At 38.8% G+C, this 26104-nt stretch overlaps 1 protein-coding gene across 1 annotated transcript; it reads right to left on the bottom strand.

The window, feature by feature from the left end:
- Positions 1–2181: 2181 nt before the first annotated feature.
- LOC133420072 (G-protein coupled receptor 26-like) lies at positions 2182–9691 on the bottom strand. The gene is made up of 3 exons (XM_061709639.1): positions 8439–9691; positions 7461–7574; positions 2182–5252 (listed from the first exon to the last, which is right to left on the bottom strand). Exons 1-3 carry the CDS (start codon positions 9110–9112, stop codon positions 5015–5017), a joined length of 1026 nt encoding a protein of 341 aa, XP_061565623.1. The 5' UTR covers positions 9113–9691; the 3' UTR covers positions 2182–5014.
- Between the last annotated feature and the right edge of the window lie 16413 nt (positions 9692–26104).

The following is a 26104-nucleotide window of genomic DNA, read 5'->3' as shown; positions in this document are numbered from 1 at the left end:
GCAAAAAAAATGTTCCACTGGCAGATTTTTCTACTTATTTTAAGTGAAAATCTACTTGAAACAGGTGAAAATTGTTGTTTTTTCCGGTGATGAGTCTTGTTTTAAGTGTAATGATATTCTTTTACTAAAATGAGACATTTTAACTAGAAATAAGACAAATATTCTTGTTAAGATTTTGAGTTTTTGCAGTGATCCATTTTACTTATCCTGTGAAGGACAGAGTCATATTGATAAGTTCAGAAAAGTGTTTTTTATTGTTGTGTTTTGATGTATTTGATGTAAGCCCAGTGGATATTTAAAGCTTACAGAAGGCTGCATTTAACTGCTGCTATGTCATTCCTGCAGTATTTCTGCAGCTGTTTTGGTCACTGCTATTATTTGTAATATATTGTATTATTTGTAATCAGCACAAATTATCTGTCCCCATATGATAAAATCCACCATCCCCCCTGATATTTTTTTACAACTCGAGCACTGGACATAACTACCATGTTATTGGTTTTTGAACTGTGGCTTTGAAATTTATAGATATTGTAATGAAACAAGAAATGTTATGGGGATTCTAATTTAGTCATTTTTGTTACATTTTTGTGCATAAATAACTGCAGCCAAGTGTTATGGTTGTGTGTAAGGATGACTGCTCTGGCTGGCAGAGTTCTAGGACACTGTAAATAAAGCCCAAAGAATTGAACACATATTGACAGATGAGTCTACTGGAAGCCGATGATAGTATAGGTGTTGCTTTAGGGCTCATACGGCTGTTCATCCTGAGCTCTGGGAGGAAGTGGCTCTGCAGAAGCCTCGGTGTTGACATTGGGCTTTTTCAGTTTTCATTTGTAATACAACCATTTCTTCCTCTCCTCTGTTTTTAGCTTTTTTAACCAGTTTTTGTTCCATTCGAAAGGTCATAACTGAAGCCACAAAATAAAACAGATTTCCTTTTCTGTTGTTCACTGATGATTGTTTCGGAGTTTTATATTCAAATAAACTGCACTCCTTCTTTCTGTTGCTTTCAATGTCATGTCTATTAATTTGTGATGAAAACATTCAAGCAGGAGAATGTTTGTATGGGAGTGGAAATCAGGCTTCTGCTTCTGCGTACAGTTATAAAATAGAACGAAACATATATGTGGCTCTTTACAGCCAAATGTATGCATTTGGGTATATTCAGATGTCGTCGTGAAACTACAGTTTTATGCAGCTGTTTTAATCAGTTACAGATATCTGAAGACTGTTCAGTTTCCACATGTCCATTTTGACTCTGGTTAGGTTTAGTCATTCAAAAATACTTGGTTAGCATTAAAAAATTAAGAGTTAAACAACTTCAGCATTTATTTTCTTCAGTTAAATGAAGGCAAAACAGAAATAATAGTGTTTGGAGCCAAGGAAGAAAGATTCAAAGTCAGTCCTCAGCTTCAATCAGTAAAGCTAAACCAATAGCCAAGCCAGTTCTGGACTCAGATATGAACTGTAACAGCCACATTAAGACAATAGTGAAGTCAGTCTGTTATCACCTAAAGAACATATCAAGGATTAAAGGACTGATGTCTCAGCAGGACTTAGAAACTAGTCCATGCTTTTATCTTGGGTAGACTGGACAACTGAAACGCTGTTTTCATGGGTCTCCCTATATGGAGGTAGATTTGTGTCTTAATTATTCAATCAAAAAAAAGATTGCTTCAATCAAAAAATATATTTTCTGCAGGATGTTTGTGTCAAAATGATTCAATCAAAAAAAAAATCACTTCAAATCGAAAAAAATATTTTCAATCTATAAAAAAAAGTGTTCAAATGCAATTTTTTGGGTCTCAAATATTTTTTTGCATTCAAACACTTTTTCTTTGATTGAAAAAGTTTTTTTTTCATTGAAGTGATTTTTTTTTCATTGAAAATATTTTTTTTCTTTTTGAAGCAACTTCTTTTTTGATTAAATGATAAAGAACCAAACAAGAAAAAAACACTACTTCAATCAAAAAAGTTGCTTCAAACAAAAAAAACTTAACTTCTATCAAAGAAAACATTTCCAATCAAAGAAAAACAGTGTTCAAATGCATTTTTTGAGTCACAAATATTTGTTTGCATTCAAACACTTTTTTTCTTTGATTGGAATCATTTTTTTTATTGTGAAGTGAATTTTTTTTTAATTGAAAATATATTTTTTGTTTTTTTTTATTTGATTTTGACACAAATCTCCCTCCATATCCCTAACAAATCCATCAAACAGCTGCAGTTAGTTCAGAACGTTTGCTGCCGAGTCCTCACTAAGACCAAAACAGTGGACCATATAAACCCAGTTCTTAGATCTTTACACTGGCTTCCTGTTTGTCGCAGAATAGAATTTAAAACACTGCCGTTGGTTTATAAATCTCTGAATGGTCTCGGGCCAAAATACATCTCTCATCTCCTGATCTATTATGAACAAACCAGAACCCTCAGGGTGTCCGGGTCACTTTCTGTACCCAAAGTTAGAACCAAATACGGTGAGGCAGCTTTCAGCTTTTATGCTCCTCACCTGTGAAACTAACTCCCAGAATGCATCAGGGCTACTGAAACTCTCAGTTGCTTTACATCAAGTTTGAAAACCTTTTTTATTTACTGCTGCATTTCAGTAATCTCCCACAATGCACTGCAACCTTTATTTCTTGCATCTCATTTGTTAATTATTAGTAAGTTATTATTTTAAATCCTGTAAATTATGTTTTATTTCCATCCATCCATCCATTATCTATACCCGCTTTATCCTTTAGGGTCACGGGGGTCTGCTGGAGCCTATCCCAGCTCATTTCAGGTGAGAGGCAGGGGTTACACCCTGGACAGGTCACCAGTCCATCACAGGGCCACATAAAAACACACAAACCATGCACACTCACGCTCACACCTACAGGCAATTTAAAATCACCAATTAACCTAATATGCATGTTTTTGGACTGTGGGAGGAAACCGGAGTACCCGGAGAAAACCCACGCAAGCACGGGGAGAACATGCAAACTCCACACAGATGTTTTATTTAATTTAATTTAATTTAATTTATTTGTTTTATTATTAGTAGTAGTAGGATTTTTTGTTTACACTTTAAATCATGCTTTTCAATGTCTTTGTAAAGCCCTGTGAATCACCCTGTTGTTGAATTGTGCTATATAAATAAACTTGCTTTGCCTTTAGGGAAGTGCCTCATTCTAGCTCTCTGAGTGACACGTCTTGCCTCATTTACAAAGGAAACAAACATAGTATACGTCACAATTACATGCAATGAGCTAATTAACACGAGATTGGGATATTTTGTCCTTTTTTTTTAATGGAATCCATTTTCAGAATGGATTAGCAACATATGTCAACACTGCAATGTTTCCAGTTTGATTCTGGCTGTGCAACTAAACCTTTCCTGCAATTCACACCTCTCTGTCTGCCAGTAAAGTGAAAGCTTAGGCCACGTTTACACATAGCCGGGTATTTACAAAAACGGATATTTCCCCCTCTACGTTTTGAAAAATATCTTCGTTTACACAAATCCGCATAAATACGCTGTTAAGGTGCTATGAGCATCCAAACCTGCAGGGGGCAGTGTAACGAGAAGATAAAGTCATGCTAGCCAATCAGAATCCTGGAAAAAAACGTCAACAAATGACACGTGTGAAGCCTGAATAATATGGTTCCGCGTTAAATCGACGGCGTAGCCTACGTACGGTGCGCGTCGCCGCGTAGCCTACGCCGTAGGCTCTGCGTTGGTGTAACGCGGAACCATAAATCAGCTTTGACTGCCAGTTACTTCCAAGACGGAATGAGAATCTTTCGTTTGGAGTGACAGAGAAGTGGAGTTACTTTTAAGTGTGACTTTAGAATATAAAACAGGTCAAATACAAGAAAATATTGACGGTGGCCAAACAAATTGTAAACACAGGTCGCACAAATGATGCTGGTGACGTTTCTGTGGCATAATGTGACGTTCTGAAGCCTAAATCTCTGTTTTCTTCCGTTTACAAGCAAACGTGAAAACAGAGTTTTTGAAAATCTCCACTTTGGCCGGAGTTTTCAGAAATTATCGTTTTTGGTGACTTTGACCTTCGTTTTCGTGTAAACGAACGGCCAAAACGCATGAAAACACCACCGTTTTTGCTCCGTGCAAAAAACGGGAGCTTGTAGAATATCGAGACGGAGGAACTCCTTGCTTATTGATGCCTTCTTGTGAAACTTGTTGACCGTAAGAAAAATATAAACCATCACCAGACGTTTCCCTGTGAATGTTAACCGCTTTTGGCTCCTGCAGAGAAACTTGAAACAAAGTGCATCATTTTCAGTGACTGACAAGACACTGCAAAGTAGTCTAACACGGTCAATACAGAACATGGCTATAATGTGCAGCATTTCAGTCTCACGTGTCCCGAGTACATCCCTTCACCGAGGGGATCCAGAAGCAGGAACCAAACATCTCCGCTGACCAATCCACCGCCAGCTTCTGTCTCTGCGATGCAGCCGGGCCAGAACGTGTGGACTTGCCAAAATAATTATAAGGTGGTGGGTTCAGCACTATGCCCCACTTCTTTTAACATGTGTCTGAAAGTGTTGAAGCCTGTCTCCTCCGTGTGGTCCGTCAATTTCAGACAATCCAAACCCATGACTGGCAGCGTGAAATTGATTGGTCTGATCTGTGTGTGCTTCTGTGTAGTTTTCTGTCTTTGATGAATCACAGATCCCTTGTTTACCAATACTATCCCATCACTCGTTGTCTGGCCTCTCCCCTCACCTATCCCTGCTTCATCTTTTTTCCGTTCCATCCTCCCCCTCATTATTGCCTTTTCACTCTTCTCCACCCACCATCTTCCTTATCTTTTTCCTCTTTTCCTCACCATCCACCCACAATTTGTCCCTTACCTTCACTTTATTTTCCGATCCCCAACAATATCCTGTTCTCTCTCTCTCTTCGTTCCATCCCTTCCACCCACTTTCGTTCAAGAGCTAACCTTTATTTTTGGCCGGTGCTGTGGTTTGTATCTGCCATGTCTTTTCGCGCTTGCCATTAGCTGATCCTCTGGAGGCAGTAGTCGTTCTCAGTGTCTAAAGAGCTGTTGTGTCCGGATGAAGGGTAGAGGTCACGGCGCAGCAGCCTGTTGACGACGGTAACCAGGACTTTCTTGTACTGCTGACGTAGGAGGGAGTAGGCGAAGGGGTCGGACGCAGCCTTGCTGTACGTGAGGCACTTACTGATGATTCCCCAGTGACGGTTGATGTCCACAAATGGGAGAAGCTCGGCCAACCTGAAGCGCAAAGTGCCAGAAACATCAAGCAGATTTGAGTTCAAATGCAATTGAAAGTTGATGTTTTTTTTTCTGATAATCGTCAGATGAAATGGAATCTAGAGCCTTTTACAGTCCAAATGTTTATGTTTGAAATATCCCTGTTCCATTAATTAGGGCACGAGCACTTACAGTGCGAAGGCCCAATTGTATCTGTAGGAATTTTTTATTCTTTCTTTCTTTCTTTCTTTCTTTCTTTCTTTCTTTCTTTCTTTCTTTCTTTCTTTCTTTCTTTCTTTCTTTCTTTCTTTCTTTCTTTCTTTCTTTCTTTCTTTCTTTCTTTCTTTCGACGAAAGGAGGGCCTTTTTTCCCCCTAAACGTGCCCCAAAAATCACCAAATTTTGCACGCAAGCCAGGCCTGGCGAAAAATTTGATATTTAATGGTTTGCATTAATGGGCGTGGCGTAATGGCTCAACAGCGCCCCCTAGAAAACTTTGTGCCTCAAGCCCCACCATACGGTTTGACGTACATGCACGAAAATCGGTACACACCTGTATCATGTCGTAACTTAAAGAAAAGTCTCTTAGCACCATGGCCGAAACCGAACAGGAAGTCGACGATTTTTAATTAATCGTGTCATTTTGGCGCAATTTATGCCATTCCTTTGGCACTTAATACGGCCCGAACCGTAACGTGCACCCAGGTGTGTTATACATCAAAATATGCGTCTCCATCCTGAACAAAAGCGTTACCATGGCGACGTTAGACGCCAAAAAGCACGCCCCCCCTTCATCTGATTGGTCCATATTTGATATTTCCCCAAAAATCACCAAATTTTGCCTGCAAGCCAGGCCTGGTGATAAATTTGATATTTCATGGTTTGCATTAATGGGCGTGGCAAAATGGCTCCACAGCGCCCCCTTGAATACTTTTCTCTGCCATAACTTTTGAATGGTTTGACATAAAGACTCGTGGGTGGTGTCATTTCTGATATGCTTATGGGGGGCGGTGGCCATGAGTGCGAGGGCCCGTTTATCGCTGCTTGCAGCTTTAATTTTAATTTGAATTGAATTACATGCAAAAGAACTGCATAAAAAGGTTGGAATAAAAGAAAGCTTGAGGCTCCTTTAAGAAATGAGACTCTCTAGCGCCACCATTCGCCACGACGGCCGTTGGGGGTACTGCAGCCAACAGTGAAGCCGGCACGGGAGAACGGGGAGAACGTGCATGCAGCGTCATGTGACGTCACATCCGCAGCCCAGCGCGGGAAATTTCGGCCCGGAATTGCAGCACATTTTGCAGCACACAGCCTGTTCAAGGCAAAGGAGAGATACACTAGAGGGCTCATTCTTTTGGGTTTGGAACGCTTCATCTGACATTATTACTAGAAAACTTAAAACGTTTAGGAATTTTTTTCATAAATCCTGCCTCAATCCTGCCTCAAGCTCCTTTAAATATTTTAAAGAAGAGAGGCCTACAAGTAAAAAAACTGCTTTGTTGTTTTTAGGTTTGAACCACGCAGTCCAACCATTTCCACACAAATCTTTTTGTTCTGACTACAACAATTTTGTGGGGGAAAATCAACATGTTTTTTTTTTTCTTTTTAGGTCAAATGTGACAAAAGTTGCACTTTAGATGCTAAATACATAACATGTGTGCCAGCCCGATCTAAATTAGACATCCCAATCTCGAAAGGAAGTTTCCGGCGGGTCAGGGGGTTAACCCAACAACCTGGACACTTCTCCTTGTGGATATGTTTCCCTCCCTCACTCACTCACCACAAATGTCAAATTGATGTATCATCAGCACCACATCTGGCTCAAAGTGGATTTGTGGGTCGCTGAAGCATTTCCTGTTTTCTCCCTGAATCCTGTTTAGCTATCTGCCCTGTATCTATTATGTAACACGCTGTATATTTTTGCATTATGAAGCACGCTCGCCTGCACAGTATGAGCAGATGTGACTGCTCTTGCGCTTCAGAGAGATAAAAGTTACAATTACGAGCAGAGCAGGCATGAATAGGGACAGCAGTTGAGTGTTGTCCTAAAATGGGGGAATGTATTGGTCTTTATGGGAGGTGACAAAGTTAATGAGGGTAGTTTCTCTAAATAAAAGTAATTGCTGGAGCTGTATCATTGTATATAAGGGGGTCATTAATTTTTTAAGCTGTTGCACATGAGTTTTGCAGAGCATTAAATTATTTATGAGCTACTATCAGGTTGACTTACCTTGTAATTACATAAGGAGCAAAGCAGATGATAAATGAGCCTATGAAGATGCTGATCTTCTTTGTGGCTCTCTGCTTTCTCCTCTTCTGCTCTGTTAAACATCTTTGTTTCACGCTGAAAACATCAAAACAGCATTTAGTTTTGGTGAATACAAGTATTATAAGCAGTACTGGTGTTGAGGGGAGATGGCATCCCCCCCTGAAATAAAAACGGTCCAAATCATCCCCCCTGTAAAACTACCATCCCCCCTTTCCATCCCTTATGTCATTTCATCAATGAATGTGGTTTTACTGCTTTTTCAACATTTAGAGTCATCACCAGAAAAATAACACCAGAAAAATAACTTATTTGACAATTTTCAACTGTTTCAAGTAAATTTTCACTTGAAATACAGTAAGTAGAACAATCTGCCAGTGGGACAAGATTTTTCTTCTCATTACAAGCAAAAAAATCTTGTTCCACTGGCAGATTTTTCTACTTATTTCAAGTGAAAATCTACTTGAAACAGGTGAAAATTGTTGTTTTTTCCAGTGATGAGTCTTGTTTTAAGTGTAATGAGATTTTCTTTACTAAAATGAGACATTTTAACTAGAAATAATACAAATATTCTTGTTAAGATTTTGAGTTTTTGCAGTGATCCATGTTACTTATCCTGTTCAGAAAAGTGTTTTTTATTGTTGTGTTTTGATGTATTTGATGTAAGCCCAGTGGATATTTAAAGCTTACAGAAGGCTGCATTTAACTGCTGCTATGTCATTCCTGCAGTATTTCTGCAGGTGTTTTGGTCAGTGCTATTATTTAGAATATATTATATTATTTGTAATCAGCACAAATTATCTGTCCCCATATGATAAAATCCACCACCCCCCCTGATTTTTTTTTTTTTTTTTTACAACTCGAGTACTGATTATAAGTAATACACGAGACTATGAAGCACAATTCGTACAAAGTACAGACGCATGAAGATGATCTATATACCTTGGGTGTATATCGACCAGCAGGAAAAGCGTCTGCATTGTGATGATGTCAATCCTCTTGCAGTGAAACCTGGCGACTTTCAGCACTTTTAAATACGTGAAACACAAGATGAGCAGGGAGAGCATGAAGCTGGTGGCGTGGAAAACCACGGTGAAGATGGTAAACTTAATCCTGTCGCCGCCTTCCTCCCCGCTGGCCTGCAGGGTGCAGGACGCGTAAACGTGGCTGTAGTCGAGCCAGGAGAAGAGCATGGCCGTGAGGGAGAAGGTGAAGGAGTGCAGCCAGGAATAACACACCATGATCAGCGCGTCCTTGTAGCGCATCTTGGTGGCGTAACTGAGGGGGAAAACCACCGCGATCCAGCGGTCGATGCTGAGCGCCGCCATGCTCAGCATGGTGTTGGCCGTCAGGAAAGTCTCCAGAAAGCTCACCGCGTGGCACACGCAGTCTCCAAAGGGCTGCTGGTTCCTGATAATCCCCAGCAAAGTGGCCGGCATGTTCAACACGGTGATCAGTATGTTGCAGAAGGACAAGTTCATGGTGAAAACACCGGGCACCTGTCGGCGGATCTCGGCGCTGTGGACGAAACATAGCAGCACCAACAAGTTTGACAACAGGGACACGACCGCCACGACGAAGATGAACAAAGCGAAAAGGATTTCAGCAAAGTCCATGTCTCATGCCAGAAAATCCGCTTTCGGTTTACCTGTGCCCGTCGGTACTAATGAGTACTTAAAATCAACCATGATCATGATTTCAGTTAAATCCTTTTACGCGTCGGCGCGTCCTCTCCAACTTCCCCGAGCGCTGTCCAGCGTGCTGAAACCGAGCTGATGCATCAGCCCCTCGAACCCCAGCTCAGCTCCCTGCACCGGGCACAAGTGCACCAGCAAAAAAAGCTTGGAGAAGTGAAGCAAAGAGGCAGGTCTTTGAACATCTAAGAGCATTTACCAGCGTGCAAGGCGGAAAAGTGTCCAGCAGGCAGATGTGGCGGTGAGGAGAAGCTGAGGGGGGAGAAGGAGGGAGCATCTCCACTGGAGTGAAAGACCTACATAACGCTTTGGAGAAATCACAGATACAAAAAAATCTGCAAAATATGTTATAATGAAATATCCACCTTGTTTTTTTTCTTCCTTGGTCAAACTTTTTCGAGATAAATAATTAATCTTCCCCAATAAGTCATTCAGATGCGACCTATTGATCAGGGCTCGCTGATCGCGGAGGGAAAGGGCGCAGAGAAACCCGGGGATGCGGGGATGCGCTCCGCTATAATTGGAGACGCATCTGCTTGACCAAATGGCACCGGGTGCGCGCTCACGCTGGAGAGGCAGGAGGAAAATAGATTTTTTTTTCCTTTTTTTTTTTTTCTTCCTGAAATGAATTATTTATAAATCCACATCGATTCAGTCTATCATAATTTGTGTCTGGTATTCAAAAAGTATCAAAAATGGCTGACATTTAAACGAGAATGCTGTCTGTTTGTGTTTCAATGCACAGTCAATGGGATTTTGAGTTGAATACATCTAGACCAGGGGTCTGCAACCCAAAATGTTGAAAGAGCCGTATTGGACAAAAACACAAAAAACAAATATGTCTGGAGCCGCAAAAAGTTAAAAGTCTTGTATAAGCCTTAGAATGAAGGCAACACATGCTTCATGTATCTATATTAGTTATAACTGGGGGTAGATTTATTTTTCATTATGCAAGTCGAAATGTTGAAAAAAAAGTCTAAATTTCGAGAAAAAAAGTCGAAATGTCGAGATTAATGTTGAAGTACAATTTCGAGAAAAAAGTCAAAATGTCGAGAAAAAAGTCAAAATGTCGAAGAAATAGTAAAAATTTCGTGAAAAAAGTCGAAATGTCGAGATTAAAAAAGGAAAAGGGAAGAAAAAAAGAGAAAAAAAAAGAAAAAAAAGAGAAGAAAAAAGGGGAAAAAAAGGAAAAAAAGGTCAAACATTTTTGAAAAAACTCCAGGAGCCACTAGGGCGGCGCTAAAGAGCCGCGGGTTGCCGACCCCTGATCTAGATCTACATTTACAAAATATGCTGTAACAAACAAGTTGTTTTTTTTACTTGCTGCACAACAAATGTGACTTTTAATCATATGCCAGAGATAGCACTGAACATTGCTAATTCTGCTTCTTTATTTTTCAGACATTTTATAATCATTTAACAAAACGAGCATAATGAATGTCTGATTTTAAAAGTGGATTTTAAGTGCTTTATTAAAGGAAAAATTAGCTTTAAGAGACTTTCACGCCCACATACCTCCTCCAGATCTATCCATTAACTGATAAATGTTGGTAAGCCATAAATGAGAACAAATGGTCCTGTAAGCCTTCACATCAGCTGTTAGGATAATCATGTAAAGAAAGAGTTTCTCATTTTCCAGCAGCCATCTGGTCTGAAGCTGTATTAGTCAATATTGTCAATTAATATATTGTAAGCCCATTCCTTTTAAAACCTTTAATAGAGTGCTCTGAAATCTATTTTATATGGTCATTTTAACACATAACGTCAACTATTAATGACTCATTTCTATGAAAAATAAATTACTTATTTACCATTATGTTTGCCCTTTAATTGCATCTTCTAAACCCTCTGGAAAAAACATAACAGGGTTAAAACCTGGAAAATGTGCTCACGTGACTTTCAACCCCAAATATGGTCATTATTTAATAACTATATAAAGCTTTTATAACTTCTAACCCAATATCAGTGACATACCGTTTGAAGGTGAAAACAAAAGCTAAAGATGATTTTACACAAGTATAAGAAGACTTAAATGTGAGTTTATATACAGGAGACAGGAGGAAAAGGAGTAAATGTGCTTTTATTAGATAATTAAAGAAGAAAGAAAGGCATTGCAAGTTATGCAACACAAAAGAGATAAAAGTAGAAGATGTTATCCACTCATCCATCCATCCATTAAGGAGGTGAAATAAAAAATATAACAAATTTTTATTACATAGATTATACCAGTAGGTGACCATTTGGTACAAAAACACTAACCAAGAAAGGCTGAGTCTTTGAAGAGCAAAGATAGCCAGAGGACCTCCACTTTGTCAGCAAATGTGTAAAAAGAATCTTTAGAAGAATCTCCCTCCAATCAAAGTGCGAGGAGATATGCATAATTCTCCTTCTAAAGGGTATAATATCATTCAATCCTTCAAGGGCAAAGGGAATTTCATTGTGTAATGTGCAAAAGCATGAGGCTAAGCTGGAGATCCGTGATCTCCCACACCCACATCAAGAAACCTTCTTAATTAGCCGATTTAACCACTAAAGTGAAGGGATTTCTTAGGGAATTCTTCTTCCAGCTTCACAATATAGAGCTGCAACTACCACTTATACTTTATGAGGGTTTTCATGGGAATAAAAGGGGAAAAAAAACAACAGAGAAACATCACATTTCGGGATATGCACTGCCTTTTTTAGTGTTGTGAGAAGAAAATACAAAATGAAGGTACATTAACAAATAATTTCAAGAAGAAGCATGAACTAACTTGGATTTCTTCTCTGCAACTTAATAAAAAAGCTCACTGTTTCCATATCAACCCAACTTTTGCTGACTGCAGTTTAAAAATATACAAAGATTGTGATAAAGACTTTAAATGCTTTCATAATGAAAAAAAAAACGTGACTTTTGATTAAGTTGTTGGAATAAACTGTGCAGAAAGTGAGCATCAACATAAAACGCTACAAGAGATGCCAACTAGAACCAACTCCCAGAGGTCAGTTAGTGAGTTTAACCCTTCATCAAGACAATAGTTATTATTTTAAACCCCTATAATGTGTTTTTTATTACATATATATTCATGTATAATTTGTGTATTTTCTATTATTATTATTATTATTATTATTATTATTATTATTATTATTATTATTATTATTATTATTAATAAAAGTTGCCTTTTTTGAGAGAAAATATTCATCTCTTCAAATTTACATATTCATAAAAAGGGTAAAATAGTGAACTTTGTTTGCATCCAGGATGGAAGAACATACCGTTGTCAGGAATATATGTGTGCTTCAAACATTTAGTGCATTTTACTGAGTCATGTCCAACTCCAGAGAAGCTCGTGTAGACGGTGACTCACTGGGGTCAAACACAGCCTGCAGGGGTTCCGTGTATCTTTTTTCATTTTCATCCGCTTCATACTCCCACTTGCTTAGAGGTTTGTGCCTGAGTTCCTATCTCCTCAAATTAAGCGCGCTGGTTTATTCATTTAAGAGGGATACGGTATCAGGGAAGTCACTTTATTGCAGGTTTGCTTGCTTTGTTCGTAGCGATCATAGATAAGCATTTAAAGTGATTGCAGGATGTCATCATTAAGTGAAGTTTAGGGGAACCCTGAGGCAAATTACCGGTGAGACAGCCGCCTCCTAAAAGCATCACAGCAGCATGCGACTCTTCAACTCTTTCTGAGGCTTGCACGTCAGCTGTAACAGCTCTGCTCCTCGACTGGGGATGTGTATGTATGCCCGTGTGTTTGTGCTTGTGTTTGTGCTTGTGTTTTACTGCGCTCGGGTTGGTGTGCAGGAGTCAAGAAGTCAAAGAGGTGAAGCAGCAGTGGGAGATGTCAGTTCCCTACGAACAAGTGATCAGATGCCTGGTAGAGAGCTACAGCTGGGCTCCTGAGAGAGAAGTGCAAAGCTATTTATAGGCCTGACGAGGTGTCACCACCAATAACTCTCAGCACCGCTGTATTACCTAACTGATGTATCAGAGTAAAGCGGTCAATGCGGTTTCAGAGCCACAAATGAGATTGCTTCTTGGAAAAAATGCTTTTTTATGATCGTCGTGGAGTCATCCTCTGAAATGCCTCAAAGCACCAAAGCTTGTTGTTAAACGCGGCAGGGAATCTGCAAATCATCAATAAAAAAAATGAGATATTTATATAGAGCAGGGGTCGGCAACCCGCGGCTTTAGAGCTGCATGCTCTTTAGCGCCGCCCTAGTGACTCCCTGGAGCTTTTTCAAAAATGTTTGACCTTTTTGTTTTCTTCTTTTTTTTCTTCTTTTTTTTCTCTTTTTTTTCTTCTTTTTTCTTTTTTTTCTCTTTTTTCTTCCTTTTTCCTTTCCTTTTTAATCTCGACATTTCTACTTTTTTCTCGAAATTTTGACTTTTTTCTCGACATCTCGACTTTTTTCTCGAAATTTCTACTTTTTTCTCAAGATTGTACTTCAATATTAATCTCGACATTTCGACTTTTTTCTCGAGATTTTGACTTTTTTCTCGTCATTTCGACTTTTTTCTTGAAATTTCAACTTTTTTCTCAAGATTGTACTTTAACATTAATCTTGACATTTCGACTTTTTTATTAAAAAAAAAACTTTCCCCGGTTATAACTAATGTAGATACATGCACATGTGTTGCCTTCATTCTAAGGCTTATACAAGACTTCATTTTTTGCGGCTCCAGACATATTTGTTTTTTATGTTTTTGGTCCAATATGGCTCTTTAAACATTTTGGGTTGCCGACCCATGATATAGAGGATATGTAAAGAGACGTGTGTCACATTACATGAGAAACCTTGATATAAGATCTATCAGAGTTCCTTTTAATTACTACACACTATTGGGAATGTTTATTATCAGTAACAGAGCTTTTATAACCCTGCCTATAATTACATAACGTGAACACGAAGCCAGATGTTTCAGGAAGTTTACATTTTTTATTTTGATCCCTGACTGAACCAAAAAGTGAAGTCAAATTCTGAAAAGGAAAGTGTTACAAATTATGCACACAACCACTTTAAACCAAATTTTACAAGTTCCTGGAGACTTGTAAGTTTTAAACATGTGCAAACGGAATCCACTTAGTCTGAAAATGCAACAAACAATGTGCAGGAATGTGCGCGGAGGGTGTGCATCTGGGAAAACAGTCCTTTCTTGTGCTGCCAAGCCATGTGGATCTATGTTGCTTATCTTGATTAATGTGGTTTGGTGATTTCATTTTAGATTAATTTCTGTCTTTGTTCTTTTTTGTTTCTTGACCTACTCATGTAGCACCGAGCCTGAATTATTTGTTCCCTGATGCAGTCAATCAGTACATCATTAGATACACTGATATTGATTGATAATGTCAAACTATAATGAAAATCAGAGGACGAAGAAAAGCTCATTCTCTGCTCCAAAACACTCATATACACCAATAATTGTGAAATTAGCGAATATATACGATTTTTATATTAAAAAAAACAAGTGATATTGTTATGTTTGTAACATCTGTCTTCTTTTAAAACCTTAACTTAGCAACACAATGAATGTTGTGTTTCTGCTGCGAAGGCAGGACTGGAGCTGAGGGCACTGACAGCAAAACAAAACCTCACAACCTCAGCCTTACAACAAAGAGCTTTTCTGAAAGCTTTCTGATTTCCGTTGTAGACCGTGGTCTTATGTAACGGTGGCTGACCTTTATGAAAACCCACATCCCGATCACCTCCAGACAGCAACAGAAGTGCCTTATAGCTGCTAAGAGAGGGAGGGAGGGAAAAAAGTGTGATCTCAGCACAGTTGTGAAATCCCCCTGTGGCCCCTACAGTTACCTGGGTTGTCACTTCCATCTTGTTCCTGTGTTGCACCTTTTTAGGTTCACCGCTTTTTCACGGTGTCCCGAGAGCAGGGAGCAGGACGGGAGGAACCCGGGTCACGCATTAGATAACTCAGCAGTTGCTGTGTCTTGTCTCATAGTCCCAGCACAGGATACAGTAGAAGGTAACGTGATGCTGGGAGACAGCTTGGTGGAATAAAAAGTCTCAGGCAGCGCTCACATCCTTCCTGCTCGTCAGTGTGCACTCACTGAAATATTCAGGGCTGGATTCGGTTTGTTTTGAAATTGTTCATTCTTTGTAAAACTGTAATAATTTACAAATACATGCCAACATTTCTAAGTAATTAGGGCCCGAGCACTTACAGTGCGAAGGCCCTATTGTATCTGTAGGAGTTCTTGTTGTTTTTCTCGTTTTTATTTTTTTTCTTCCGACGAAATGAGGGCCTTTTCTCCCCCCTAAACATGCCCCAAAAGTCACCAAATTTTGCACGCAAGCCAGGCCTTGTGAAAAATTTTATATTTCATGGTTTGCATTAATAGGCGTGGCCTTATGGCTCAACAGCGCCCCCTAGAAAACTTTGTGCCTCGAGCCCCATAATACGGTTTGACGTACATGCACGAAAATCTGTACACACCTGTATCATGTTGCAACTTAAAGAAAAGTCTCTTGGTGCCATGGCCAAAACCGAACAGGAAGTCGGCCATTTTGAATTAATCGTGTAATTTCATCTGATTGGTCCATATTTGATAGTTCCTACTTTCTGCCATAACTTTTGAATGGTTTGACATAAAGAGTCGTGGGTGGTGTCATCGGACTCGGTATTGAGTCCTTGACGTTCATTGGCCTGAATTAGTGCCGCCCATCCTTCTGATTGGTCAATATTTGATCGTCCCTATTTTCTGCCATATTTTTTGAATGGTTTGACATAAAGAGTCATGGGTGGTGTCATCGGACTCGGTATTGAGTCCTTGATCTTTATGGGTGAAAATTGCACGCGCGAGGGCTCGTTCATCTTTCTTTCTTTCTTATAATTGTTATAATCGTTGTCCTTTCTCTTTGGTTTTTTTATGGTGAGGTTATTTGGGTTAATTAGTGACTTTTGCACAGAATTCGAATGAGTGAATTTGGGGGAAAGTGTTATTAATAATTTAAGTATGCAGACACTCAAAAATTATTTGCAAAAAAAAGAATTAATCAGAACAATTTAAGAATTAGTCTGGTTCCTTTGGATTTGGTTTTGATTTCCAGGCATTTCCTGGCTCTGGATACCATTAGATGAAGGCAAACATTGAAAACAGGGAAGCCTAGAGATGTATTATTATGAGTTTTTCCAGTAAAATCATTTTTATGCAAGTTGTTTTTAGCAATTCTGCTGATATCTTGATTATTTTGAACAGTGGCTTGTTGAATCTGGTGTAAGAGTTACTGCATGGCCCCCACTGTCGACCCACTGATTCGTTTTGTTCTGTGGCTGCAAAAGAGAGGGTTACCAGACAAGTGGGCTTATCTTTTTAAATGCAGCTATAATGAACTAAAATCAAAGGCTTATAAGTAATTTCAACCCTGCTTGCTTTGTAATGCGAAAGTTAATAAACTTTGATTAATGAGGAAAGATTACTTAATGTCACACACTATATGTGTTAATCAGGATCCTGTTATCAGCTAGCAGAATTTCATATCGCAACATGGGATGAATTTGACCCGTAGCTGTACCAAAGGTCTGATATCAGTCTGGAAATCAGTTGGAATTTGAATAAATGGAAAATATATTAAAACACGGACAAACTTTATTATGGTTTTGATCCTTTCAAGCCTCCAGATGTGCCTGGAGTGAGCTGAGTCAGTGTTCAGCTCTACTGCGAGCATGAGATCACTAAAGTATGGTAACTAGGTAACCTCAGATCCCATTATTTTCTCTCCGAACATTGCCAAGACAACAAGGTTGAATCTTTCTGGATTTCACAAAGTAACATTGTTTGAACAGTAGTTTTCATATCCAAGGCCATCTTTGAGCAAACTGGCAGCAATATCAAGTTGATTTTCATTGACTTTTACTCTCAGAAAGTCAATTTTAGTGGCAAAGTCACATATTGTATTTAACCTCAGTTATTTAAATTGATGCTTGAGGCTTTTCTTTAGAGTTCATCTTTCCAGTTGGTTTGCAAGGAGATCCAGTATATGACATCAGCAAACTAATTATATTCTGTGATCCGGTCAGTGATTTTAAGGTAAAAGTGTTTTCTCCCCATTTTGAAATATGAATTGACTTTTTTGTCCTTCCTTTTTTCATTTTCTGTAAAATTAGTGGCATTTAACTTCTTATCTGCTGGTTTTGGACAGAATTATTGTTTAAGTACACGTCCATCTGTCACTTGTAATAGGGCTATCACAGATAACTGAAAGAATTTACTGAAAATAATCTATTAATATGAACAAATTGTATCATATTTAAAAAAAATACTGGAGGAATTTATAGTTAACAAAAATGTACCCAAAATATATCAAGGATATCAGTGGTTGACATTTCCCCCAGTTTGTGTTTCTGTTTTGCCCCGCCCCGCCCATCTGCCCTGATTGTCTGCACCTGTGTCTCGTTACCCCCTGTGTATATCTGGTCTTGTCATTCCCTTGCTCCTTTTGGTTCCGTCCTGTCTCTTTCCTCCATGTGTCCTGCCAAATTTTTGCTCTAGTTTTTTTTATCCCTGTTTCCGTGTGACATTTTGATCCTGCCAAGCAGCGCTTTTGGTTTTTGGTTCTTGCCTTTTTGGAAAATAAACCCTTTTTTGTTAAACTCCTGCCTCTCGCTCTCCTGCATCTGGGTCCTCACCACACCAGTCGTGACAAAGGAGGCCTTAAAAACCGCCATCTGTCATGGTTTTTGCTTTCTGCAAGTCTTGTTTTTTATGTTTTCTTGTTTCAGTTCATGTTTTTCTGTGTAACATTTATCCGACCTGACCCTTTCTGCCTCTAACTCTTGTTGCCTTCCCATATTTTTAAATGTGTCCGGGTGTCTAGCATGAATACAAGGTGTCCTGTCTTTCCTCCCTCCCCTGCCAGTCCGTTTGTGGTCCTTCCCAGCTGTGCTTTCTCATCTACTGGCTTGTCATTATTGCATTTCGTGTTTGTATTTTGGAAATCCTGCTTTGGCAGCACTCTTTGTTCTCCAGTTTTTGGTTAATAAAGGACATTATTATTTTTCTTGTATCCCTGTTCTCCTGGATTTGGATTATCCACCCACCAAACTCAGTTTTTAAGCTCTTTATACAAGTTCCTTAAACACACGAGGAATTCCACAGAACCACTATTGTAAATGATAATTGCAATGTCAACTCAGTATATTTAAAAATGCATCTTTTGTGATTTTAAGAAAAATACAGCCAAGATATGCAGCTACAAAACTCGATTTACCTGCTCAGGTAATTATTTTTTCTCATAGTTACTGTAGCTCATCTAAAATTGAGTCAGTATGAGAATAGCATCATATAAGTGGGTCAGAGAAATAGGAAAGGGTTCCAATTCACCTACTTGGGGCAACATGACATTAATTAGATTTAGGGGCATCATTATACAAGATGGCCTCTTCTTAAAAGATTCTTTTCCGACAGTCAGACCATACAAGAAACAGTTGTTCTTCTTCAGTTTTGTGTTTTCAGTTCAGCAGTGCTGGCAGCTGGAAAGCTGGAAAGCTGCCAGTGAGGATAAAAAGACGTGGGCCGGCTGTGAATGGCAGCTCAGGGTTTTCTTTAGAGGGTTAGCATTGCTGTGACAGATGGACCTCCCCCGCACCTCTGAGTGTATGACAACATACCTGTAGCACCGCACAGAGACAAGTAAGAGCTTAAACACCTGCCATGGGTGTATGTGTCTTTGTTATAGTGTAGCTAGTGGCGACAGAGAGACAGTGGAGTTTACAGCGCAAAAGCCACACACTGCTTTAGAGTGCTGTTTTGTTATCCAGCCTGGATCTGGGAGGAACAAACTTTAAACAACCTCCAATGTGACTCAAGCTGTAATGATGTGTTTTTTCCTCTTATTTCTTTCATTATTTATGGAGCATGAGGCAGGATTGAGGCAGGATTTATGAAAAAAATTCGTATAGGTTTTAAGTTTTCTAGTAATAATGTCAGATGAAGCGTTCCAAACCAAAAAAAATGAGCCCTCTAGTGTATCTCTCCGTTGCCTTGAACAGGCTGTGTGCTGCAAAATGTGCTGCAATTCTGGGCCCGAATTTCCCGCTTTGTCCTGCGGATTTGACGTCAAATGACGCTGCATGCACGTTCTCCCCGTTCTCAGCGTTCTCCCGTGCCGGGTTTGTGCCAAAAAGTGATTGCCTGCCAGAATCTGATTTCTTCTGATTTCTGGCCGCGGGAGCGCGCACAGCAGCCCGTTGAGCGATAGCGCTAAAACGTCACATTTTCAGATTATGAAGCTCAAGAATGAGATCAAATCATATTTAGGCAGAAACAACTTTTCATTAACTGTATTTGGCCTTCAATCAATTTTTGGCTGGGGAAAATGCCTATTTTGTGTTGTAATGGTCCTTTAAAAGAGTTAAAAGCAATCCTGTGAGCTCTAGTGTTTATATTATGAAGCTCAAGAATGAGATTAAATCATATTTAGGTAGAAACAACTTTTCATTAACTGTATTTGGCCTTCAATCAATTTTTGGCAGGTAAAAAGACCCATTTTCAGGGGAGAAATCAGATTCTGGCAGGCAATCTCTTTTTGGCACAACACCGGCTTCGCTGTTGGCTGCAGTACCCCCGACGGCCGTGGTGAAGGGTGGCGCTAATGAGTCTCATTTCTTAAAAGGAGCCTCATGCTCCTTTAAATATAACCAGAGACGTAATATATATATATATATATATATATATATATATATATATATATATATATATATATATATATATATATATATATATATATATATATATATATATATTGCTATATTGCATTGCTAAACAAATACACAAGGAACACACAAGTAAGTCTGAAATGTCTCAGGTGCTTTTAACATTTAAATAATATATAATATGATGCATTTCAGTGGATGCTGTCAGCTGACCGACTCTACTCCACCCCCCCTCTTTTAAAACCATTGTTTCAAATGTGTGCTTCCCCCTTATGTTGAGCGTTGATAAAGATGGGAAACGCTGCTTAATTCTGCACTGATCTAATACTGTGATGATGTCCCCTATGAATAACATTTGATTTACATATTGTCAGACTGAGGTAGCCCCAAACTGATAGAGATGTGATACAGTATGTCCATTTTTTTATTTAATTAGTTGTCACTTCAAGCAGCTAAACGCACCCTAAATACGCATTTTTATTTAATTTTGTTTTATTTCATAATTCCCTCGTTAATATACACCTTAAAAATAAAATCACATCTGGGTGCAACTGGACTCTCAATCAAAAAACACTATCTCATTTTTTTAAATAACAGTTTGGAAACCTTCGATTAAGTAGAAAAGGTAAAAAATTTGATTTTTTTGAATTGTTCAGTTTTACAAACAATGGCTTTAGAAACCCAATGGTCACATTTTTATTATGTGTCTTTTTACTGCATTTTACACAGATACATTGAAAATAACAATGATTACTTTTAGATACTGCATAGAAATCTCTGTAGGAGCATTTAAATCCATCTGTGTTTACATACTCCCTTTACCACTATTGTGCACAGATTGAGTACAAACATTATATGTGCACATTCAAGCTTAATGTTGACATTTCAGAGCACTTATTTGCTTTTCTTCCACTTCTTGTATCATTTAGTTCCTACATCAAGATAACTGAGTTTGAACATGATTATAAAGTAATGCAAAACCACACACAAGAGCAACAGGATACAGAATGTGCATCATATCCTTCTGCAAATGTCTCTCTCAGCAGATCCCTGCACAGCCGGGACCCTATAGGGTCCCATGTGTATATGATATGATGTGTATATGATGTGTGTATATGATGATATACTGTATGCTTGATAGACTCATCCAGCCCAGTTTCACTCTGTTCAGACTCAAAATTCATGTAATACATTTGCACAAAACATCTTAATAAACCTCCCATAATGGGAACAGAAGCTTTTTCAGTTCCTATGTTTCTTCTGCGCTCCCGGCCATCTGATATGCTACGTTATTGAAAACTTGAGGCTCGGCACTGCAGGTTGGCAAACAAAAGAAGCACAAAATAGCTTTCATGAGCACTCTGCAGCTGCCACAGGTAAAGCAGAAGACTTGAGATGAGTCATGTTCCCATAGCAACACCTCAGCCTGAGAAGTTATCGCACCATCTCTGGCAGCCCATGCTGTCGTTGTGGATGTAAATATCATCGATATGGAGGTTGTTGTTACATTAAATGAGCTGCTGAAGCTTTAGTTATCTCCTGGTTTCTTAAATTACATATCTAAAGATGCACTTGCAACTTATCTTTCTTCTTTCTTTGCACAACCGCAACCAATCACAACCAGTCATGCAAAGGTTGAAATGTTGGCTCTAAGGCAGTGGTCTCCAACCTTTTCTGTACCAGGACCGGTTTAATGTCTGACAATATTTTCACGGCTCAATCTAAAGTTGTAGCTGATAAAAACTAAAAAAATGACAAGATCGGCATTAAAAACTGTGGCATTTTCTCTATAGTAATAATAATAATAATAATAATAATAATAATAATAATGATAATAATAATGAATAATAATAATAATAATACATCATTTTCAAAAAAATAAAATAATGGAAATTGTAAATTACCTTTAATATGAGTATTTCTATAAATGTGTTTTTATGTTTGTATTGTCATTAACATTATTTAAAGCCAGGCTTTTATTTTATTTGTTATATATTAAGGAGACCGATAACTTGTAAACATCCGGCGCTTCGGACTTTAACGGTAAAAGTTTAACGGTGGTAGAAAGTGTGTCTGAGAGACTAAACTAGTGTCAGGAATGCTAAAGTGCTAAAGTGGAGCCTAACTGACACAAAAAGCACCTGCTGATAAGGATTTGTTTTCTTTGCAAATTTTATGCCGTATTTATGTCTAGCTTGAGTTTGGTTGCCATGGTTACTCATGTATTGTGGTTAACGGTAGCTGTTATTACCGAGCAGCAGCTGTGTCGGTCTGTATTTGAGTTAAATGAAACTTATATGAATGTAGAAAGACTAACTCTATTTTATTTGATTCCTTTATAGCTCTTACGGTGTGTTTGCAGTGTATTTACTGTATTTACATCCAAGGAATAAAAACATTGTGAACCATCAGTTTGTCAACCATCAGTCGGGGCTACATAAATTATTTTTTCTTTATGTGGCCCGGTACCAAATGACCCACGGGCCGGTACCGGGCCGCGGCCCGGGGGTTGGAGATCACTGCTCTAAGGCAGGGGTCGGCAACCCAAAATGTTGAAAGAGCCATATTGGACCAAAAACACAAAAAACTAATATGTCTGGAGCCGCAAAAAATGAAAAGTCTTGTATAAGCCTTAGAATGAAGGCAAATGGCGAGAAAAAAGTAGAAATGTCAAGAAAAAAGTCAAAATTTCGAGAAAAAAGTCAAAATGTTGAGGAAATAGTCAAAATTTCGAGAAAAAAGTCGAAATTTCGAGAAAAAAGTCGAAATGTCGAGAAAAAAGTCGAAATGTCAAGATTAATGTTGAAGTACAATCTCGAGAAAAAAGACGAAATGTTGAGAAAAAAAGTCAACATTTTGAGGAAAAAAGTCGAAATGTCGAGAAAAAAGTCGAAATGCCGAGATTAAAAAAGGAAAAAGGAAGAAAAAAGAGGAAAAAAAGAAATAAAAGAAAAAAAAAGAAGAAGAAAAAGAAAAAAAGAAAAAAAAAGAAAAAAAGAGGAAAAAGAAGGAACAAAAAAGGTCAAACATTTTTGAAAAAGCTCCAGGAGCCCGCGGCTCTAGAACCGTGGGTTGCCGACCCCTGCTCTAAGGTATGTGCACAGCCATTAGTTTGCAATTCAACTTTCAAATGCTCCTTCCTCACATTTGATATCACCTACTGGTGCCCTCCAACCCGCTCAGTGGTCTGATCCGCTGTTGGTGACCAAAACTCTCTTTTATCTGGAGACCAAACGGAGTGAACGGGGAGATAGCAGGGGTGAGGAAGAGGCATAAATAGATTGCTTTGACCCAGTGAGGACAGACCACACAAAGCCACATTTGAAAGGAGTCCTTTAGTGTTTTATTAATGACCCAGTAGGAAATGTCTTGCCCCATTTATTGATTTCTCCATCTATCCTTTTACAGAGACGGATTATCTTTATGAAGAAAAAATATTAGAAAACGTCCACACAGACTTCCTAAATGCTTTTCTGAAGAAGCACAGAAGTCCAGTGGCTGAGACGTGCGGACATGTGGGCTGAAAAGTATTTGTCTTGGACTTTAAGAGCATTCCCTTGTCTCGGACCGCAGCATCCAAAACACATTATTGTGTCAGGAGGGTTTCTGAACAGAGACTGACGGGGAAAATGAAGCAGAGAAACTGGCTCTCCTGGTGGTTGTTCTCGCAGGGAGCGAGATGCGAGAGCCGACTGTAACCTGAGTGTGAGTGGAACAGATTGACAGTGAGCCTCTGAGCACATTGAGCAGACACAGTGCATTCATTATCATTAGGTGACAGGAGGGCTTTGAAGCCTGCCGGGGCTCCAGTGAGCAGTCAGAGCAGGCCAGTGGGCACACGGGGCCACATTATATAATTAATACCTTACATAAAGACTCCCTGCAATGACTTTTTATTCTATTGTGTACTACAGCTATATAATTCCCCTTTGTGGGTTAATAAAATATCATTTAATTAAATCATAGCCTCTGCAACAAACTATGAAAAGAGCCTCATTAAAACATGTAGGTGTACTAATGAAGAAAAACATCTTAACAAGCTTTTTGAATGACATGTTGTGTCACTGAAGGCTTTTTTCAGCGTTTGATCCATTATATTTAGATCTCAAGCAGTTCGGTTCAGTGCAGCGCCTCGCCGGGTAAATAAAGTTCATTGTGCAAAGGTAAAGTAGGGATGTGTTATGTTGGGTAAAGCAGAAGCTGTTTAGACGTGTACTTGATGTTTTGCATACGAATAGAAAAGTAAAAGTAAGATTTGAAAAAATCGAAGTCACTCAATAGTGCAGGGGTCGGCAACCCAAAATGTTTTAGAGCCATATTGGACCAAAAACACAAAAAACTAATATTTCTGGAGCCGCAAAAAAGGAAAAGTCTTGTATAAGCCTTAGAATGAAGGAACACATGCTGCATGTTTCTATATTAGTTATAACTGGGGGAAGTCTTTATTATGAAAAAAGTTGAAATTTCGAGAAAAAAGTCAAAATGTCGAGGAAAAGTCAAAATTTCGAGAAAAAAGTTGAAATGTCGAGATTAATGTTGAACTACAATCTCGATAAAAAAGTTGAAATGTCGAGAAAAAAGTCAAAATTTCAAGAAAAAAGTCGAAATGTCGAGATTAAAAAGGAAAGGAAAAAGGAAGAAAAAAAGAGAAAAAAAAGGAAAAATGAAAAAAAGAGAGGTAAAAAAGAGAAAAAAAGGAAAAGAAAGGTCAAACATTTTTGAAAAATTTCCAGGAGCCACTAGGGCGGCGCTAAAGAGCCGCATGCAGCTCTAGAGCCGCGGGTTGCCGACCCCTAGTGGATCCTCTCCAGTCTGACTGTATGGACAACTTTAGAGAATGAACCTGGTTCCCATTTGATTTGTGACCAAAATAAATTCTTTGCCTCGGTCTCTGCTTTCAAATCTTCTTCAATAGAGCTCGGTAGTCATTTGGTAAACTCTGATCCTGTGTTGACCGCTGCCTTTCGCTCACAGAGCCCTGGGGCAGATCCCTGTGATGCTGCGCGTATACATGATGGATGGATGTGCTGTATCGACTGAAATGAGCAGCAGGGACTCGTAGTAGTGCTGTTAACCCATGACCGTGTGTTTCTGAAGTTCTTACTCCGATCCACCGTCTATTATTTTCGATTATTTCATCTGGTTAAGAAAAACCAAGACGGATGACGGCAGCCAAAAAGCTGAATTTGAGGATTCAAAAAAAAGAGTGATGTTTCGGTAGCAATGTCCATTTTTTAGTTTAGTTTTAGTTTAGTTTATTTGCACATAAAAAAGTATACAACCTCCAAAAATTCAGACAAACAGTATGTCGAAATAAAAGGAAACAACAACAAAAAAAAGAAATACAATGTAACAGAAAAAAATGTGCAGGAGGAACCAAAAAAACCCATAAGGGCTTGTCGAGTGGTCCTCCTATAAGGAAACAAACAATATCTACAGAGATATGTAAAACATAGGACAACTAAGGAGAATAAGCTAAATTACTAGAAAAACAGGAATCTGATGAGGATGTGACATTGTCTGTCTTTTTATGCAATTTGGGTCATGAAGTACCATTGAAGGATTTTCTGGTGTTGGGTTATCCTAAAAAGCATGGTGGTGGACAGAACTATAGATTACAGAGCTGTAATTGATGACATTTGAAGCATGACTTACGATGCATGTGGTATTTTTTCCACTCTTTGGTGACCCTGAGGTACAGGAGTTTTTTGGGCTGATATTTTTTTCACATTTCCCATCTCTGTCCAACAATAAGCTGAAAGCTGCCAAACACAACCAGGCCTTACACTGAACAGTTCATCTGTAATTATATCGTACCATTATCCCTATCGCAATGTGACTCATGGATAGATAGATTTCAGGGACAGATTTTCACCTCGTGGATCATGTTCATTGTTGGATGCGAATCACATGCTCTCAATCTGGCAAATGTTGCAACTGAGAAACTGGCCGGTGTTTATTGTTGAGGTCATGGCAGTAATGTCAGCAACTCCACCAAAGCCTCCGTCTGCAGACTTGTTTTCTTGTTAGAAGTGACCATTAATCCTTCTGTGGCAGTTTTCCCAAAATGTTATGAGATTGTTGCCCTTAATAGTAAGTTCTGTCCATGCAAAGTCAACACGTTAGGTTTATGGACAGTTTAAAAACTATGGTGAGACTGAATTGTTGGGTAAAATGAGGTAAAATGTAGCTGTAAAAAGGATATTAGATATATAACTTTACCAGCTGTCTTCCTGTTTCTTTTGCCATTGTAAATA

The sequence above is a fragment of the Cololabis saira genome, chromosome 20 (genome assembly GCF_033807715.1).
Source record: "Cololabis saira isolate AMF1-May2022 chromosome 20, fColSai1.1, whole genome shotgun sequence".
NCBI lineage: Eukaryota > Metazoa > Chordata > Actinopteri > Beloniformes > Belonidae > Cololabis > Cololabis saira.
Note: the sequence above shows the minus strand (reverse complement) of the source record. Positions and strands in the feature narration are given on the sequence as shown.

What these genes read in the sequence shown, in the direction of transcription:
- LOC133420072 (XM_061709639.1), bottom strand. Translation starts at nt 9,112, where the DNA reads ATGGACTTTGCTGAAATCCTTTTCGCTTTGTTCATCTTCGTCGTGGCG. An exon ending in CTGGTCGATATACACCCAAG is followed by an intron (nt 7,575 to 8,438) that starts GTATATAGATCA and finishes TGATGTTTTCAG; the next exon opens with CGTGAAACAAAGATGTTTAA. An exon ending in GCTCCTTATGTAATTACAAG is followed by an intron (nt 5,253 to 7,460) that starts GTAAGTCAACCT and finishes TTTGCGCTTCAG; the next exon opens with GTTGGCCGAGCTTCTCCCAT.